This window comes from Piliocolobus tephrosceles, chromosome 4, assembly GCF_002776525.5.
Source record: "Piliocolobus tephrosceles isolate RC106 chromosome 4, ASM277652v3, whole genome shotgun sequence".
In the NCBI taxonomy this organism is placed as follows: Eukaryota; Metazoa; Chordata; class Mammalia; order Primates; family Cercopithecidae; genus Piliocolobus; species Piliocolobus tephrosceles.
The window spans coordinates 14,243,050-14,256,231 of record NC_045437.1 but is presented as its reverse complement, the minus strand read 5'-3'; the positions used below and the strand labels follow the sequence as shown (position 1 = coordinate 14,256,231).

The 13,182-nt window shown below is 44.2% G+C and overlaps 1 protein-coding gene across 4 annotated transcripts in view; it reads right to left on the bottom strand.

Moving 5' to 3' along the window:
- The window catches only part of OTULIN (OTU deubiquitinase with linear linkage specificity), a 59,432-nt gene that overhangs the window by 15,594 nt on the left and 30,656 nt on the right, over positions 1-13,182 (bottom strand). For 3 of the 4 annotated variants that reach the window (XR_004228904.1, XM_023218270.3, XM_023218269.3), the window contains exons 6-7: positions 12,787-13,056; positions 10,014-10,254 (exon numbers count right to left, since the gene is read on the bottom strand). Coding sequence is in view for 3 of the 4 variants with exons in the window: in XM_023218270.3 (XP_023074038.2) it covers positions 10,060-10,254; positions 12,787-13,056 (465 nt within the window). In the remaining variant the exon portion in view is untranslated. Of the gene's footprint in view, positions 1-9,705; positions 10,255-12,786; positions 13,057-13,182 lie in introns of those variants that run through there. The other variant, XM_023218267.3, reaches the window with a different exon arrangement.

Sequence of the window (13,182 nt, the reverse complement as noted above, 5' to 3'; positions counted from 1 at the left end):
TTGCAGAGTGGCCAATGGCAGTTTGGGAAGGCGGGGGTGCTGTGTCTGCGAAGCTTCTAAGCCACGTAGAAGTGCTTCCTACAACAAATCCATCAACATTACTGTGGTCCACTTTCAACAAAGAAAAATGACTAGAGCTTTTATGAAACGAAAAACCGGCTTATCTCAGGTTCAGAAACCCTTGATTCCAAAGACCGAAATAGAATTAACAAATGCAATCATTATTTCCAAACTTTACATTATACTATAAATCTCAAATTCTCAATCGGGTCTTTCATCTGCTACACAATAAATGTTCTCTTGGTCTCAAGGAAATGGCTGAGAAGAGCGGCCTGTTATCTCCACTGCCCCTGGCACCATCAGGGCAGATGCTGGCAGTTCATGTGTGGTCTGAGGTAAAGAGCGCTTCCTCCATCATGCCAGCAAGGCCACGTCCTAACCTTGCCTGGTTCTTCTCTTTCTCCCAATGCCAACCCGCCCAATGCTATTGAATTCCATGCTCTTCAGAAAAGCATATAAATGGCTGGCAAGCCCACCTCCACCTTCACTGGGAATCCAGTCCTCATGCGCCCAGGTTCCCTAATCTGGGCCTATTTCCAGCTCCAAATACAGCGGTGATGCCCAAGTCTGTTTTTCCAGCCCTAACTTGTTCCCAATCTTCAGACCAGTCACTGGGTGTATCCAGTCACCTCCCAACATCTCCTCAGGGTCCGAGAAGGGCCGTGGCCTTCAGCCCATCCCTGCACACTCTTTCCTCGCCCCTTCTACACTTTCTCCCCCATCTAGAGCAGTCACGGGGCACCACCCAGAAACCCACTCCATGTCCCGCTCCTCTCAGTCCCATCAGCGCTGCCTCCTAGCATCTCACTCCCACTCCCTCCGTTCCCTCTTCAGTCCCAGCAGCTCGGCTCAGGGGCTCCTGCCCACCTTGGGCTTGGATGCTACAGAAGCTTCCCTCCAGAACCATCTCCCTCTACCAGGCGAGGGAGGTTCTATCATTTCCATCATAGTCAAGTGTTTCCTTGGACTATGATGGAAATGACATCTCCCGGAATTCTGCATCATGCAACCCACACACCCTTTCTCAGCAGCCCGGGATACGGCTCTAGAGACCCTGGCCTGATGAGCCCCCTGCTTTGCCCAGCAGGTCCTTCCCCACTGTAGGCACTGGGCTGCTGCAGGACCAGTCTGACACTTAACACGGGTGGGCACAGGTTACGCCTGGGCTACGTGTAGAAAATCAGAACCCAGCCAGAGAGGACGACGCTCACACTAGAGAACGTGGCCACAAAATGAGGACTCCTGATGGCGCCCGGCCTCCTGCTGCAGGAGTCTGAACCCTGACTGTGCCATCCCTCACCATGAGGAGGGCATATTTGAAAAGACTCCGTAGAGATGGTTTCTTTGCAGAGGGCGACACTGGGTCCCACTCCTTCCGGAGCAGGGGTCGCAATACTCAAAAGCTTGAAATGGGGTCCTGGAGACTCAGTGGGCTGGTGTCTGACTCACCCATCAAATCTAACAGAAGAGCATTGGGGCCGACTGGCAAATCCCGAGTTTGACAGGGCAGGGGGTCCAAAAGCCTTTCCCTTGGCCCAGACCCTGGCCTCACAGATCAACAAGCTTGCCTGGAGTCATCTTAAGGACTGCCCCAAAAGGCCATCTAGCAGGGTGGCCAGGGCTCAGCAGAAAGAAGCTGGAGCTATCACTGGCTTCCTAGGAGCTGCAAAGGAGGAAGCGGTGGTCGGAGGCAACAGCATTAGCACATCCCAGGAGTTGCCTTGGTCAAGGCACATGGGAAGGCTCTGAGCCGGGGACAAGAAGTGGGGAGGCAGAGGGGGCCTCAAAGATTCCTGAAAGGACCCCATGAGAGAAAGAGAACGAAACCCTGGAAGCTCAGGAAGTGCGGCCGACTTAGGACAGTTCCTATGGAGGGCTGAGATCTCTGCTCCCTCTTCCTGTTCTAACTCTGGGGAGCTAGACGGGGCAGTGAGCAGCTGTCACAGCTTTCACCCACACAGATGCGATATTCCAATTTCTGAGTTAGGAAAGCATTTGGCGACCTAAGAGGACTATAAAGTCTATTACCCCAGAGCACTCAAAAAGGTGATGGGTCGCCCTGAGTTGAGTTCTCACCAGGGGTAGGAGAAGGTCTCTGACTGAATTATGTCTTAAACAGCGAAAGACAAAAATAGTTGCTTTGTGATTCCATCCCTGGAGTCATGCCAGTTCTGCTCACCAGTGACAAATACACAAGAGTCTGTGAAAGGTGGGGAGGGCTGGGGAGGGAGGGCTGGGGAGGGTGGGCACAGCGGGAGGTGCAGATGGGGAGGGCTGGGAGGACTGTGCCTCGGCGAGCTCAGCCCTACATCCCCAAGCTTGGAACCATGCCTGGCCCCGGAGTCGGCACTCTTTGGTGAATGGAGGCAGGCATTCTCATCTTCCCACCCTGAACATGGCGACTCTAGGACACCAGCACGACAGCCCTCCCTCCCCTGATCAAAAGGCCAAACCCTTTTTGAACTAAAATACTCTGAGTTCTTGTTACTTGCAACCAAACGGCTTGACATGGAATCCGTAACACTCCTCGGTCCGCCTTTCCTTCCTGCTGCTCCCACCCTGTATCTATCTCGTTTCTGTGAAATTCAGATACAACACTCAAAAGTGGTTATGAAAGACATGAACAGATGGCTCCCAGGAAAGGACCTGAAAATGATTTATACAAATGAAAACACGCTCAGCCTTTCTCAAGTAAAGAAATGCAAATCAGACTTCCAACCATCAGCTCAGCAAAGATCAAAATGTTTGATAAAGCCAGTGTTGGAAGGGCCTAAGGAAACGTACACGTGCTCTCCAATGGGACTGTACACCAACGGTACCACTTAGAGGACAACTTGGTAAGACGTTTCAAGCACACACTCCACTAGCAAGAGTTTAATGTCAGAAAAGAATACGAACAGGGAACCGAGCCCAGACAAAAGGCAAGGTAGGGGTGAGGACGTGGGACAGAAAAGTCAGAGAAACTACAGAAAGAATGCCCAGGTTTCAGGCAAGATGGAAGTGGTCAATAGAAAAGTATTGTATAAACAACCTCTCGTTTTAAACACACATAATGCAGCTGGTGTTCTTTATTTCATGGTTGTAAAGGGCTTCCATAAGACCCAGAGCCTGCATCCCTGTTCTTCTCTCTACTTTCTCGAATGGGAGAAGGCGGTGGACAAGGAAATTCAAGAAACACTGGCCACCGAGTTGAGCAGAGCACCGTAATTCAGAAAGGCAGAGGGAGAAAGTGCATTTCTGACACTGAAAAAGTGTATCAATCCAAATGGGCCAGTGGAGGAGGAAAGTGGTTTACTGTTCACAATGGGGAGGTCTTGACCAACGTAGCACTGCTGTCTAATGCATGCCCAGTACCTACCCAATGGGTTCTTCAGAAGCCCAGCTCCATTTTGCAAGACTCCCAGACCCCAGTTCTTCGACAAACAGGAAGGCAGAGCTCGGCTGACTCAAACTTCATTCTCTAGCCCCAAGATACCTCTGAAAGTCCAGTCTTCCCCCATCTTCGGATGATTAACTTCTTCCAATAAGAGCCTGATTCATTAGCAATTTGTTGAAGTTCTTGCCATCACGTTGCTGGGTACATTTCCAGCAGTGTAAATGGTTCATAAAGAAATGTCTCACACATACCACACCCCTTTGCGGCAAACATACAGCAAGACTGGGTCAGAATTGCAGCAGCAGCCCTGCTTTGCAGGTCTGGGGGATCTTCCCCTAATAAGTGCTAGCACCTCACTTAATCCACACCACCACTGAGACAGACCGTGTGTGGTCAAGATGAAGAAACAGATTTAGGGAGGTTCAGGAACTGTCCAAGCCCACCCTTTTAGCGGGCAGTGGGAATGCTGCTGAATCCAGACCCAAGCTGGTAACTATGCACCTAATTTGGCTGGCAGGGTTGGGGGCACTTAGTATGGGTTAAGCACTGTGCTAACTGCTTCATCTCATCTAACTCTTCCACACTGCCCAATACTGCCTCCCTAAACCCTTGATTCCTCTGCTCACAATGGCCAGGGATCAAGAGTCAGCCATGTGGACATCATAGGTCTGCCTTGCGGGTGCCGGAAAGTTAAAGCCCAATGCAATAGCACAATCTGCCAAAGTCCTCAAAGGCAAGCATTTGACCACAGCGACACAGCCAGGCTTCTGAGTTATATTTTCTAAGTTTATTTTTAGTTATTTGTTTTTACAGTCCTCTGCAGCAGGGTTTGCTAAAGTGGATCAACAGCAAAGCCCCCAATGTCGGTTCAGCTTCTGACAGCGAAGACAAGAGACTCAACAAGTAACAGAGGGAACTCTGGCCCCAGAAGCCAGGCATCTGACCGCATCTGCAGGTGGAAACCAAGGCCCCAAACTGCCCAGAGCCTCGGGGGCATGTTTTTCAGAGCAAGCGAAATTTTGGACCCATGCTGAACATCTTACGTTGTAAACAGAGGGACTGCTAAACGAGCCAAGATGAGCGCTGCCAGGTTCACACAGTGTGCTGCTCCGCCGGCCTCCATTCACAATGGCTTACCCACGGAAGAAAAACACCATCGCCCCTGGCAGAAGGTCTAAAGTTGGCTTGTTATCCTCTCCGAATTCATAATACAAAAAGTTAGAAGTGGCTAAAATGCAGGCAACAATACCAAAATATTTTTATAAAAACAATGGAAATGATAAAGAAGCTTATTAAATACATTCATTTTGACTTTGTTCCTTTACCAAAATACTCAGAAGTAACCAACATTACTGCGGACTGCTGTGGTTCTTATAAGGAGTACAACGTTTGAGCACCATTTATGTGAATACAGTCAAGGCATTTTTCAATCTGTAAATGAAAGCTCCTAAAATTAAGTATAAAATATTATTTTAAGTTCAGAATTAAGCTCAAGTACTTCTGCTTACTGGGAGAACTGCCAAGTCCATTGCCAAGACTGTGGACATTTTAAGCCGTGTGTCCCTTCCTTGTACTGATCCATGTTTTGGCAGTTTCATTTCTGACCCAAACTTATACCAAACCAATCAATGAGATTAACTAAGAAAACACAGTGTCCTCCTCCATTAATGCTACTGAATGCTATTAAAAAGCATTCAAAATGCTGAAACAAACTGGTGGCCATGAGATCTGGGACCAGATACACATCATAAATGATGTATTGATATAACATCTCAATACAATTAATGTATGTGATTCTAGACTTAATAACCACTCTATGTATTTCCATTATACACACCAAAACCCATTCCACCATTCCCGGGAGTAGATTTCAATATACCCTGAAACAAATACAATATGTGGGGCCAGACACGGTAGCTCATGCCTGTAATCTCAGCACTTTGGGAGGCCAAAGAAAAGAAGGTGGATCACCTGAGGCCAGGAGTTCGAGACCAGCCTGGCTAACATGGTGAAACCCCATCTCTACTAAAAATACAAAAATTAGCTGGGAGTGGTGGTGCATGCCAGTAATCCCAGCTATTCGGGAAGCTGAGGCAAGGGAATTGCTTGAACCAGGAGGCAAAAGTTGCAGTGAGCTGAGATCGCACCACTGCACTGCAGCGTGGGCAACAGAGCAAGTCTTCATCTCAAAAAATATATAATACATGGGACAGTTCACCTCCACCCTCCCAGAATATTGCTGAGTTCCAAGCTGCGAGGACACATGCACATAAAGGTATGCTGTGACTGCAGACCAACATGCATGCACACACATGCACATGCACACACACAGACACACCCCTTCTGGTCATGGGCAAGCCCACCTCACACCTACTGCTAGTGACTTACAGGAAAAGTCACAGGGGACAGGCTGTCAAAACAGTTTAGTTTTGTTGTTTTTCATGGCTCCAAGTTATAAACTGATTACAAAAACATTAGTAATCAGTTGCCCGTGTCTTTCCTCACACATTCACTAAACCACTGTTCTGTTCAACGTGGCACTGGCTCCCTGGTCTTTCCATCCTCTTAGATGATGTCACAAATGAGGTTTCCCAAGACAGTTAAGCATTAAACTATATACTTCTGTTAAATCAGGGACTTAAATTTTAGAAATAGGAATTTGTAAACTGTATACACATAAGGCTTTCCATTCATTCAGATTTTTATTCTTCTATAATTTAAGCACAGGAGGTTTGTCTGGCATCTGTGGTTTTGTTCTTGAATGGCATTTTAACATTTATTCTAGAATTAGTTCCTTCTTCTTACAGTTCCTTGGACCACTTTTAAATTATTTGATATTGTGCCCTGCCTTTGCTAAACTATTTGGGAATTCCATGTATTTCTCATACACTTCACACACACTGAGGGCTTTCAAGTACTCACAGATCTCACATAAAGGCATTTCTTTTTCTGCATGTCTACAAGTTAGATTCCCCAAGGGTTTATGCTTCTGGCTTTCAAAGGGGAGTACCCGCAAAGTACTGCTTACGAAAAAGAGATAAGAAAACGATCCAACTGTACTTTAGTGTCTGAAGCAGACACATTCAGGAAGTCTCTGGAAGTCCTACGTAGATGCCGAGATGGCAGGAGTGCTGTATCATTAAAGGTGATTCAGCACTCCAGAGCCTCTCTCTAAAAGATCTTCAGAAAGTAGACTAACTCTTAGGTAAAACAGCACATTGGGAAGAGAAGGAGGACACGATGAATAACAACAAAGGATGAATAACAAAAACAAAGAACTAGTACATAAAAACTCACAAAGGCTTTTCCCAACAGAGGTGTTAACAATTCATGTGGCTTGAGATTTTTACCTAAGCTCCAAAAGTGGAGGGAAAAAAATAAAACATACCAAAGCAATGTCTGTTCTCCTTAAGCAAAGAAAATCTTATCAGACACTAACTGAATATATAATAGAGTAACAAAAGTGTAAATCGCTACATAAAGAAAAAAGGATTCGCTGGGCGCGGTGGCTCAAGCCTGTAATCCCAGCACTTTGGGAGGCCGAGACGGGCGGATCACGAGGTCAGGAGATCGAGACCATCCTGGCTAACATGGTGAAACCCCGTCTCTACTAAAAATACAAAAAACTAGCCGGGCGAGGTGGCGGGCGCCTGTAGTCCCAGCTACTCCGGAGGCTGAGGCAGGAGAATGGCGTAAACCCAGGAGGCGGAGCTTGCAGTGAGCTGAGATCCGGCCACTGCACTCCAGCCTGGGAGACAGAGCCAGACTCCGTCTCAAAAAAAAAAAAAAAAAAAAAAAAAGAATTCATCCTGTTCTGTGCATTGAAAACATTTTCATCCACTCTATATTCTAAGGAAGAGGAACTGCAAACACTTTCAATCAAATCCAGGCCCAAATCATCAGTTAGAGACCATGTATTACTGGTTTCTTGTTCTCTAATGTGACTATCATTGTTCCTTGTGGATGGGTAAAATCAACAGATGTACACACAGAAGCAGCTCAGGATGTAAGGAGGGGAATCTGAAAATGTTCTGGAAAAGCAATGTTAATTCCATGAAGCATAACACAGGGAAATTATTTCAGGTTTAAATGCACCTCAAATGAGCTCACAGGTATAAAAGTCATGCTTGCAAAAATGGAGACAACTTTTCTGCCAATACACAAGGTCCAAAACTCCTAAACTCTTGCAAGAAACTCTGGGATAGAAACTTAGGCAAAGTATAGTTCCTACTATATTCGTTTCTTCTAGAACATCTTATCATTTTGAAGACTGCTCTAAGTGGAACATCCTCCTGAATCCATTTAATCTCCATTCAACTTCTAATCTGCTGATGTCACCTGACCAGCTCAAGACCAAGAATGAGAAATGGAACTCAGATTCTGGGCAACTGAAGCTGCATATTTATTTTTAAAGTTGGTCAATCATTTCTATTTCCTGAAGTACTGTATCTTTGAAAACTTTGCTTCTCTGACGCCATGATCCCACTAAACTTAAACAAGAGCCTGACAGATTCTGACAAGGCCTTCAGACAGAAAGCCACATAAAAGAAACACATTCTTTTGCCCAGAAATCCAATTCAAATTCACAAAGATAAGAACATTTTCAAATTGCAAGGATAGATGACTATTATTAACATGAGTATTCTTAAAATTCGATGACATATATGAACTAATGGTCAGATTCAATGTACCTGAAGGGCACAGATCCCTACTGCTATGTACGTACAATCTGAATGTTTTGAGTTGTGCTTTAAAAAATATCAGAAATGAATGGTAAGCATTTCCTGCTGTAAAATCCCATATACTACAATGAAAAATCAAAGCCAAGAAGTCATTATTACTTTAATTTGGCTTCTTGGTACCTTCTTATTCAAGGCACAATTGCATTTCACAGTGAAAAACACGAAGCCTCTTCAATGTATTCACACACATTTAGAGCAGAATTTGATTCCGACACTCTAATCAATAAACATTTAGCAAAATGTGGTGAATATTACTGATGAGGTAATGGGAGAAAGCTAAAGTAACAGTCTGAATAGTTTTGTGCATCCTGAGTTTTCTTAACTAAGACTTTATTTTTAATTAAAAACAAAATTTACATTTCCAAAAAAGGTTTGCCTCAAAAAAAAAAAAAAAAGATAGCTTCTAAACTATATTAAATTGGACCAAATAAAGATTTTAATTATTATAAAACAAAGCTCAGTACTTCAGGGAAACACTACCTCCACGAACGTCAAGCCAATTCAGAGGCTGCCAGTAGAATCCTAAACAGTGATGTCTCCGGTTCATGTGAACACCATCTGCAGTCCACACCCCTTGATGACAATTCAGGCCATAAGGCAGACCATGCTCAGCAAAGCTGCCCCTTCACCACCCCAGCCACCAGCCTTAGCCTGACTGGGCAGGCGATGGCTCGTAGCCAAGAAGGCTGCCTCCCTCAGGCTTCCCAAAACCAATCAAGGGCGTACGTGGCTCAGCCACACTTTTGTACTCATATATCCTACATGTTTCTGCTTAAATACTCATGAAAAATTTTAAGATGGTTTGCTGTCACTCAGCCCCTACCCCAGATGGGTTACATAGATCTGGCAATGGACACACCCTTCAACACAGCATGAAAAGAGCACAGGAAAACCCAGCTCCAGCTAAGCCCTACCTCAAAGTAATTTGGCCTTGGGGCCCTGCTCTGAAAACAGGTGGATACAAACTGTCTGGCTATAAAATCGTGAATCTATGGAACTGTAGAATAATTAAAGTTTCCAACACTAAACCACAAAGGCAAGTAGTGTCTGTCCACACTGATGGGGCACCACCTGCACCAAGCCCCAGACTCCAGTGTGCTGGGGCTATCAGACACCTGTCATAGTTACAAGGAGCAAGAAGTTCTAGGTTCCCTCACTACTCCCTCCTACGGCTCCTCCAGTCTTCAAAAATGCCTTGAAATAACCCACTTTGGGACCCGATTCTTAATCTGCTGCAAAACAATCAGCCTAAAATAGGCTTAACTAAGATGCAAGTCCAAACCATTGCTCTTCCCTTCATAAGAAGGAGAAGATAAGATTACCAGAGGTTGTCATGACTATGCCAGTAACAGATCCATCCCAGAATTATACCTCTTAAAGCAGACTGTTAGAGGCCCCCTTAGTGCAGTGGGCAGCACGTCAGTCTCATAACCTCAAGGTCCTGAGTTAAAACAGACTGTATAGGGAGATCTACAGAAACCCATAGAGAAGAAAAAAAAATACTGTCTTTTTAAAAAGAGAAACCAGTTTACCATTAGAGAGAGTTTTGATTTGAGATATAAAGAACATATTCTTCTCCAAAACTGAGTTTCCTCTGACACAAAAGTATTTGCCTTCTGGAGAAGATATGGTTTGCACCGTCGAACAGGTGTGCTCTGAAGGCCCCCACTGAAATATATTGCATCATAGATGAGGGGAAAGACTTGGTTAATTTCTCTTATCAAAAGCGAGTCTTCAGGACATCCTATCCAACTTGGCTCCCAAGGGCCCAAGGGTTCTTCTCAGTGATTGTTCTTAAGAGACCCCCAAGCCTGCAGCCCAAGCCCAAGAGTCACCTGTGCAGCTTCACCACGTCGCCAGGCTGTCAGGAGCATGCGTCTCTCATAGACTGGTCTCCTCACACACTCTGACGGGGATGTTATAGTGCCGATCGTCCTCGGCAATGAGCGTTACCACTGGCCAGTCCTTGGGTGGGTCGGTGGGGTAGACTGTGATGAATTCTTCCGTGTTGTACTTGGAGAGCCGGTACACCTGGATGGTGTGGCGCACAGCATAGGCAAGAAGGAACATTTCAACCTGGGAAGAAGAACAAATGGGTATTCTGAGGAAGATCACACTGAAAGATGTGGCTTAACACCATGTTCCACACATTATTCCACAGTGCACAGCAATGGTGAAGCCACAACCTTTTTTCCTCCTGCTTTGGGCCCAGCCTCCATCCTTTTCTACTAAAAAAAAAAAAAAAAAGGCAGAACGAAGAATGGATCATATGTCTGATAAGGGTCCTGTATCCAGAATAAAGAACTCTTAACAACAGTTAACAAAACAAAAAACCAAATAACCATCTTAAAAATTAGGCAAAGGATCTCAACAGACACCTCTCTCCAAAGAACTGACCATGGAAAGATGCTCAACATTGTGAGTCATCAGAGAAATCCAAATCCAACTACAATGAGACAGTGCCTCACACCCACTAGAATGACTATAACCAATAAGATGATAACGGGGAGTGGCTGCTTCATGAGCACAGGATTTTCTTTGGGGATGACATGTTTTAGAACTTCATACAGGTGGCGGTCACTGGCAGTGTACTAAATGTCAATGAGATGTACACTTTAAAACGGTCAATTTTATATTACATGAACTTCACCCCGATAAAAAAAAATTAGAAGTGTTGGTGAAGATATAGTGAAACAGGACACTGATATACTGCTGGTGGGAATGTAAAATGGTGCAGCTGCTTTGCAAACAGTCTGGCAGTTCCTCAAAATGTTAAAGAATTACCATATGACCCAGCAATTCCACTTCTTGGTGTATACCCAAGAGAACTAAAAACATATGTTCACATAAAAAAATTATACATGAATGTTCATAGGAGGGTTATTCACAGAACTAAAAAGTAGACACAATCCAAATACCCATCAAACTATTGAACAGATAAATGAAACATGATCCATCCATACAATGGGATATTACTTATCAATAAAAAGGAATGAAGTACTAATACATGCTGCAATATGGATGAAATCTTAAAAACCATTATGCTAAATCAAAAAGCCATAAACAAAAGACCACATATTATATGATTCCATTCATATGAAATGTCCAGAATAGGCAAACCCATTGAGATAGAAAGTAGATTAGTGGCTGCCTAAGGTTAGAAGTAAGAGAAAGTGGTTACTAATAGGCATGGGGTTTCTTTTGACAAAATGCTCTAAAATCAGACTGTAGTGATGGCTGCAAAACTTTAAAAGAATGAACTTTATGGTATATATACTTCAAAAAAGAAATTGAAAATATCTTATTAAAAAAAAAAAGAATGAACTTACCATCACAGCAGACCTTATAAGGTCTTGGAAAAGACTAACTTTAGTCTAATATGCAAACCATCCTCTATAAGCCTTTTGACTGCAAGGTACTTGCTATGGTTCAGGAGACATAAGTAACCCACATTATGAGTACAGATAGCTTTTGAAAGTAACTATCATCAGCCCTGCCTGACCCTGCAGTGACCATCAGTCTACACTCCTTCCTACACACTTGGCAATAAGAAGAGCTTCACACTCCAGGACAGCTCAGAATGGAACCTAACTCAGCTCTCTAATCCTTGCAGTATCTGTCCTGGCACTTGGTCCTTTTTAGAAAAAAGCTGGTACAAGAGTCAATTATGTAAGTAGGAGGGTGGCACTTTGATGAACAGCCTTAATGCTACTTTAGTGGTTGACTATTCCACTGAAAAAAACCTCATTAAGACTTTTTAGGAAAATGAACACATCAAACATAGCACAAGGTGTGGTGACTCAACTATACTGGCTTAGAGATAGTACTGCACTGGGTTTCTGTGTAAAACTCCACACTTATCTGTAAAAGATCCAAGAGCAGGCTGAACTCTACTGGCTAAGGTGACTCCATTTCTCTTTTTAATGCAGCTACAGTTGTCAAGATTAAACAAGATCCTTTGAACGGCTCTTCCAAGTACTTCTTTTACTTGTAGCCTCCCAGAGCCAAGAGTACTAATCCCATCCACCCCTCTGAAGAATAAAGCCCAGGCGGAGATAATGGTGGTGACTGTAAAGTACGTCCACAATTCTTTGCTACTCCTCAGTCCAAAAGGTGGAGCCAAATTCCTCTCCTGAGAGTGAAATGCATTAAGTAACTTGTTTCTAAAAAGTAGAAAACAGTAACAGTGTGTGACATCCCAGATTAGGTCACAAAAGGCATTTTGGCTTCTTTCTTGCTCTCTGCTTAGATCACTCTGAGAAGCCAGCTGCCATGTTGAAAGGACACTCAGGCAGCCCTGTGAAGGCCTATGTGTGAGGAACTGAACCCTCCTACTACCTACCAGTATGGAACTGAAGCCTCCTGCCCACAGCCACGTGAGTGAACAATATTGGAAGCAGATCTTCCAGCCCCAGCCAAGCCTTCAGATGACTGCAGCCCTGACTGCATGAGAGCCCTGACACGCAGCCCTGACTGCATGAGATCCTGGGCCAGAACCATCCAACTAAGCTGCCCCTGAATTTCTAACCTACTAAAACTATGACATCAAGTTTGATCGGTAAAGCTGCTTTATTTTGGGGGTAATACATGCTCAAAAGCACAACTTACCTGTTCAAGACCACCAGTGTGTCCCACCTGGTTGAGGTGGTTCCTCAGAAGCTGTCCTGGGTCATTCGATGTGTCCCGAGCAAACAGAAGCACAGAGAAAAATGGTACTTCCTTTCCTTTCTCTTTATCATTATATAGTTCAATGGCTCTGTTTAGCATTAGAAATTTTACAGCTTCATAGAGGCTATATTCCTCCTCCTCGTTTGTGAATAGTTCATCACAAGCTATCTGTCTTGCTTCAGCAGTTCTCATTTCAGCCAAGCCTGCCCACTACAATAAGAAAGTCATGTAATAATTAGAATTTTTGTCCTAAAAATCCCTGGTATAGTACCATACTACGAGCACAAAATTATTATTATTTTTTTTTTTTTTTTTTTTTTTTTTTTTTTTTTTTTA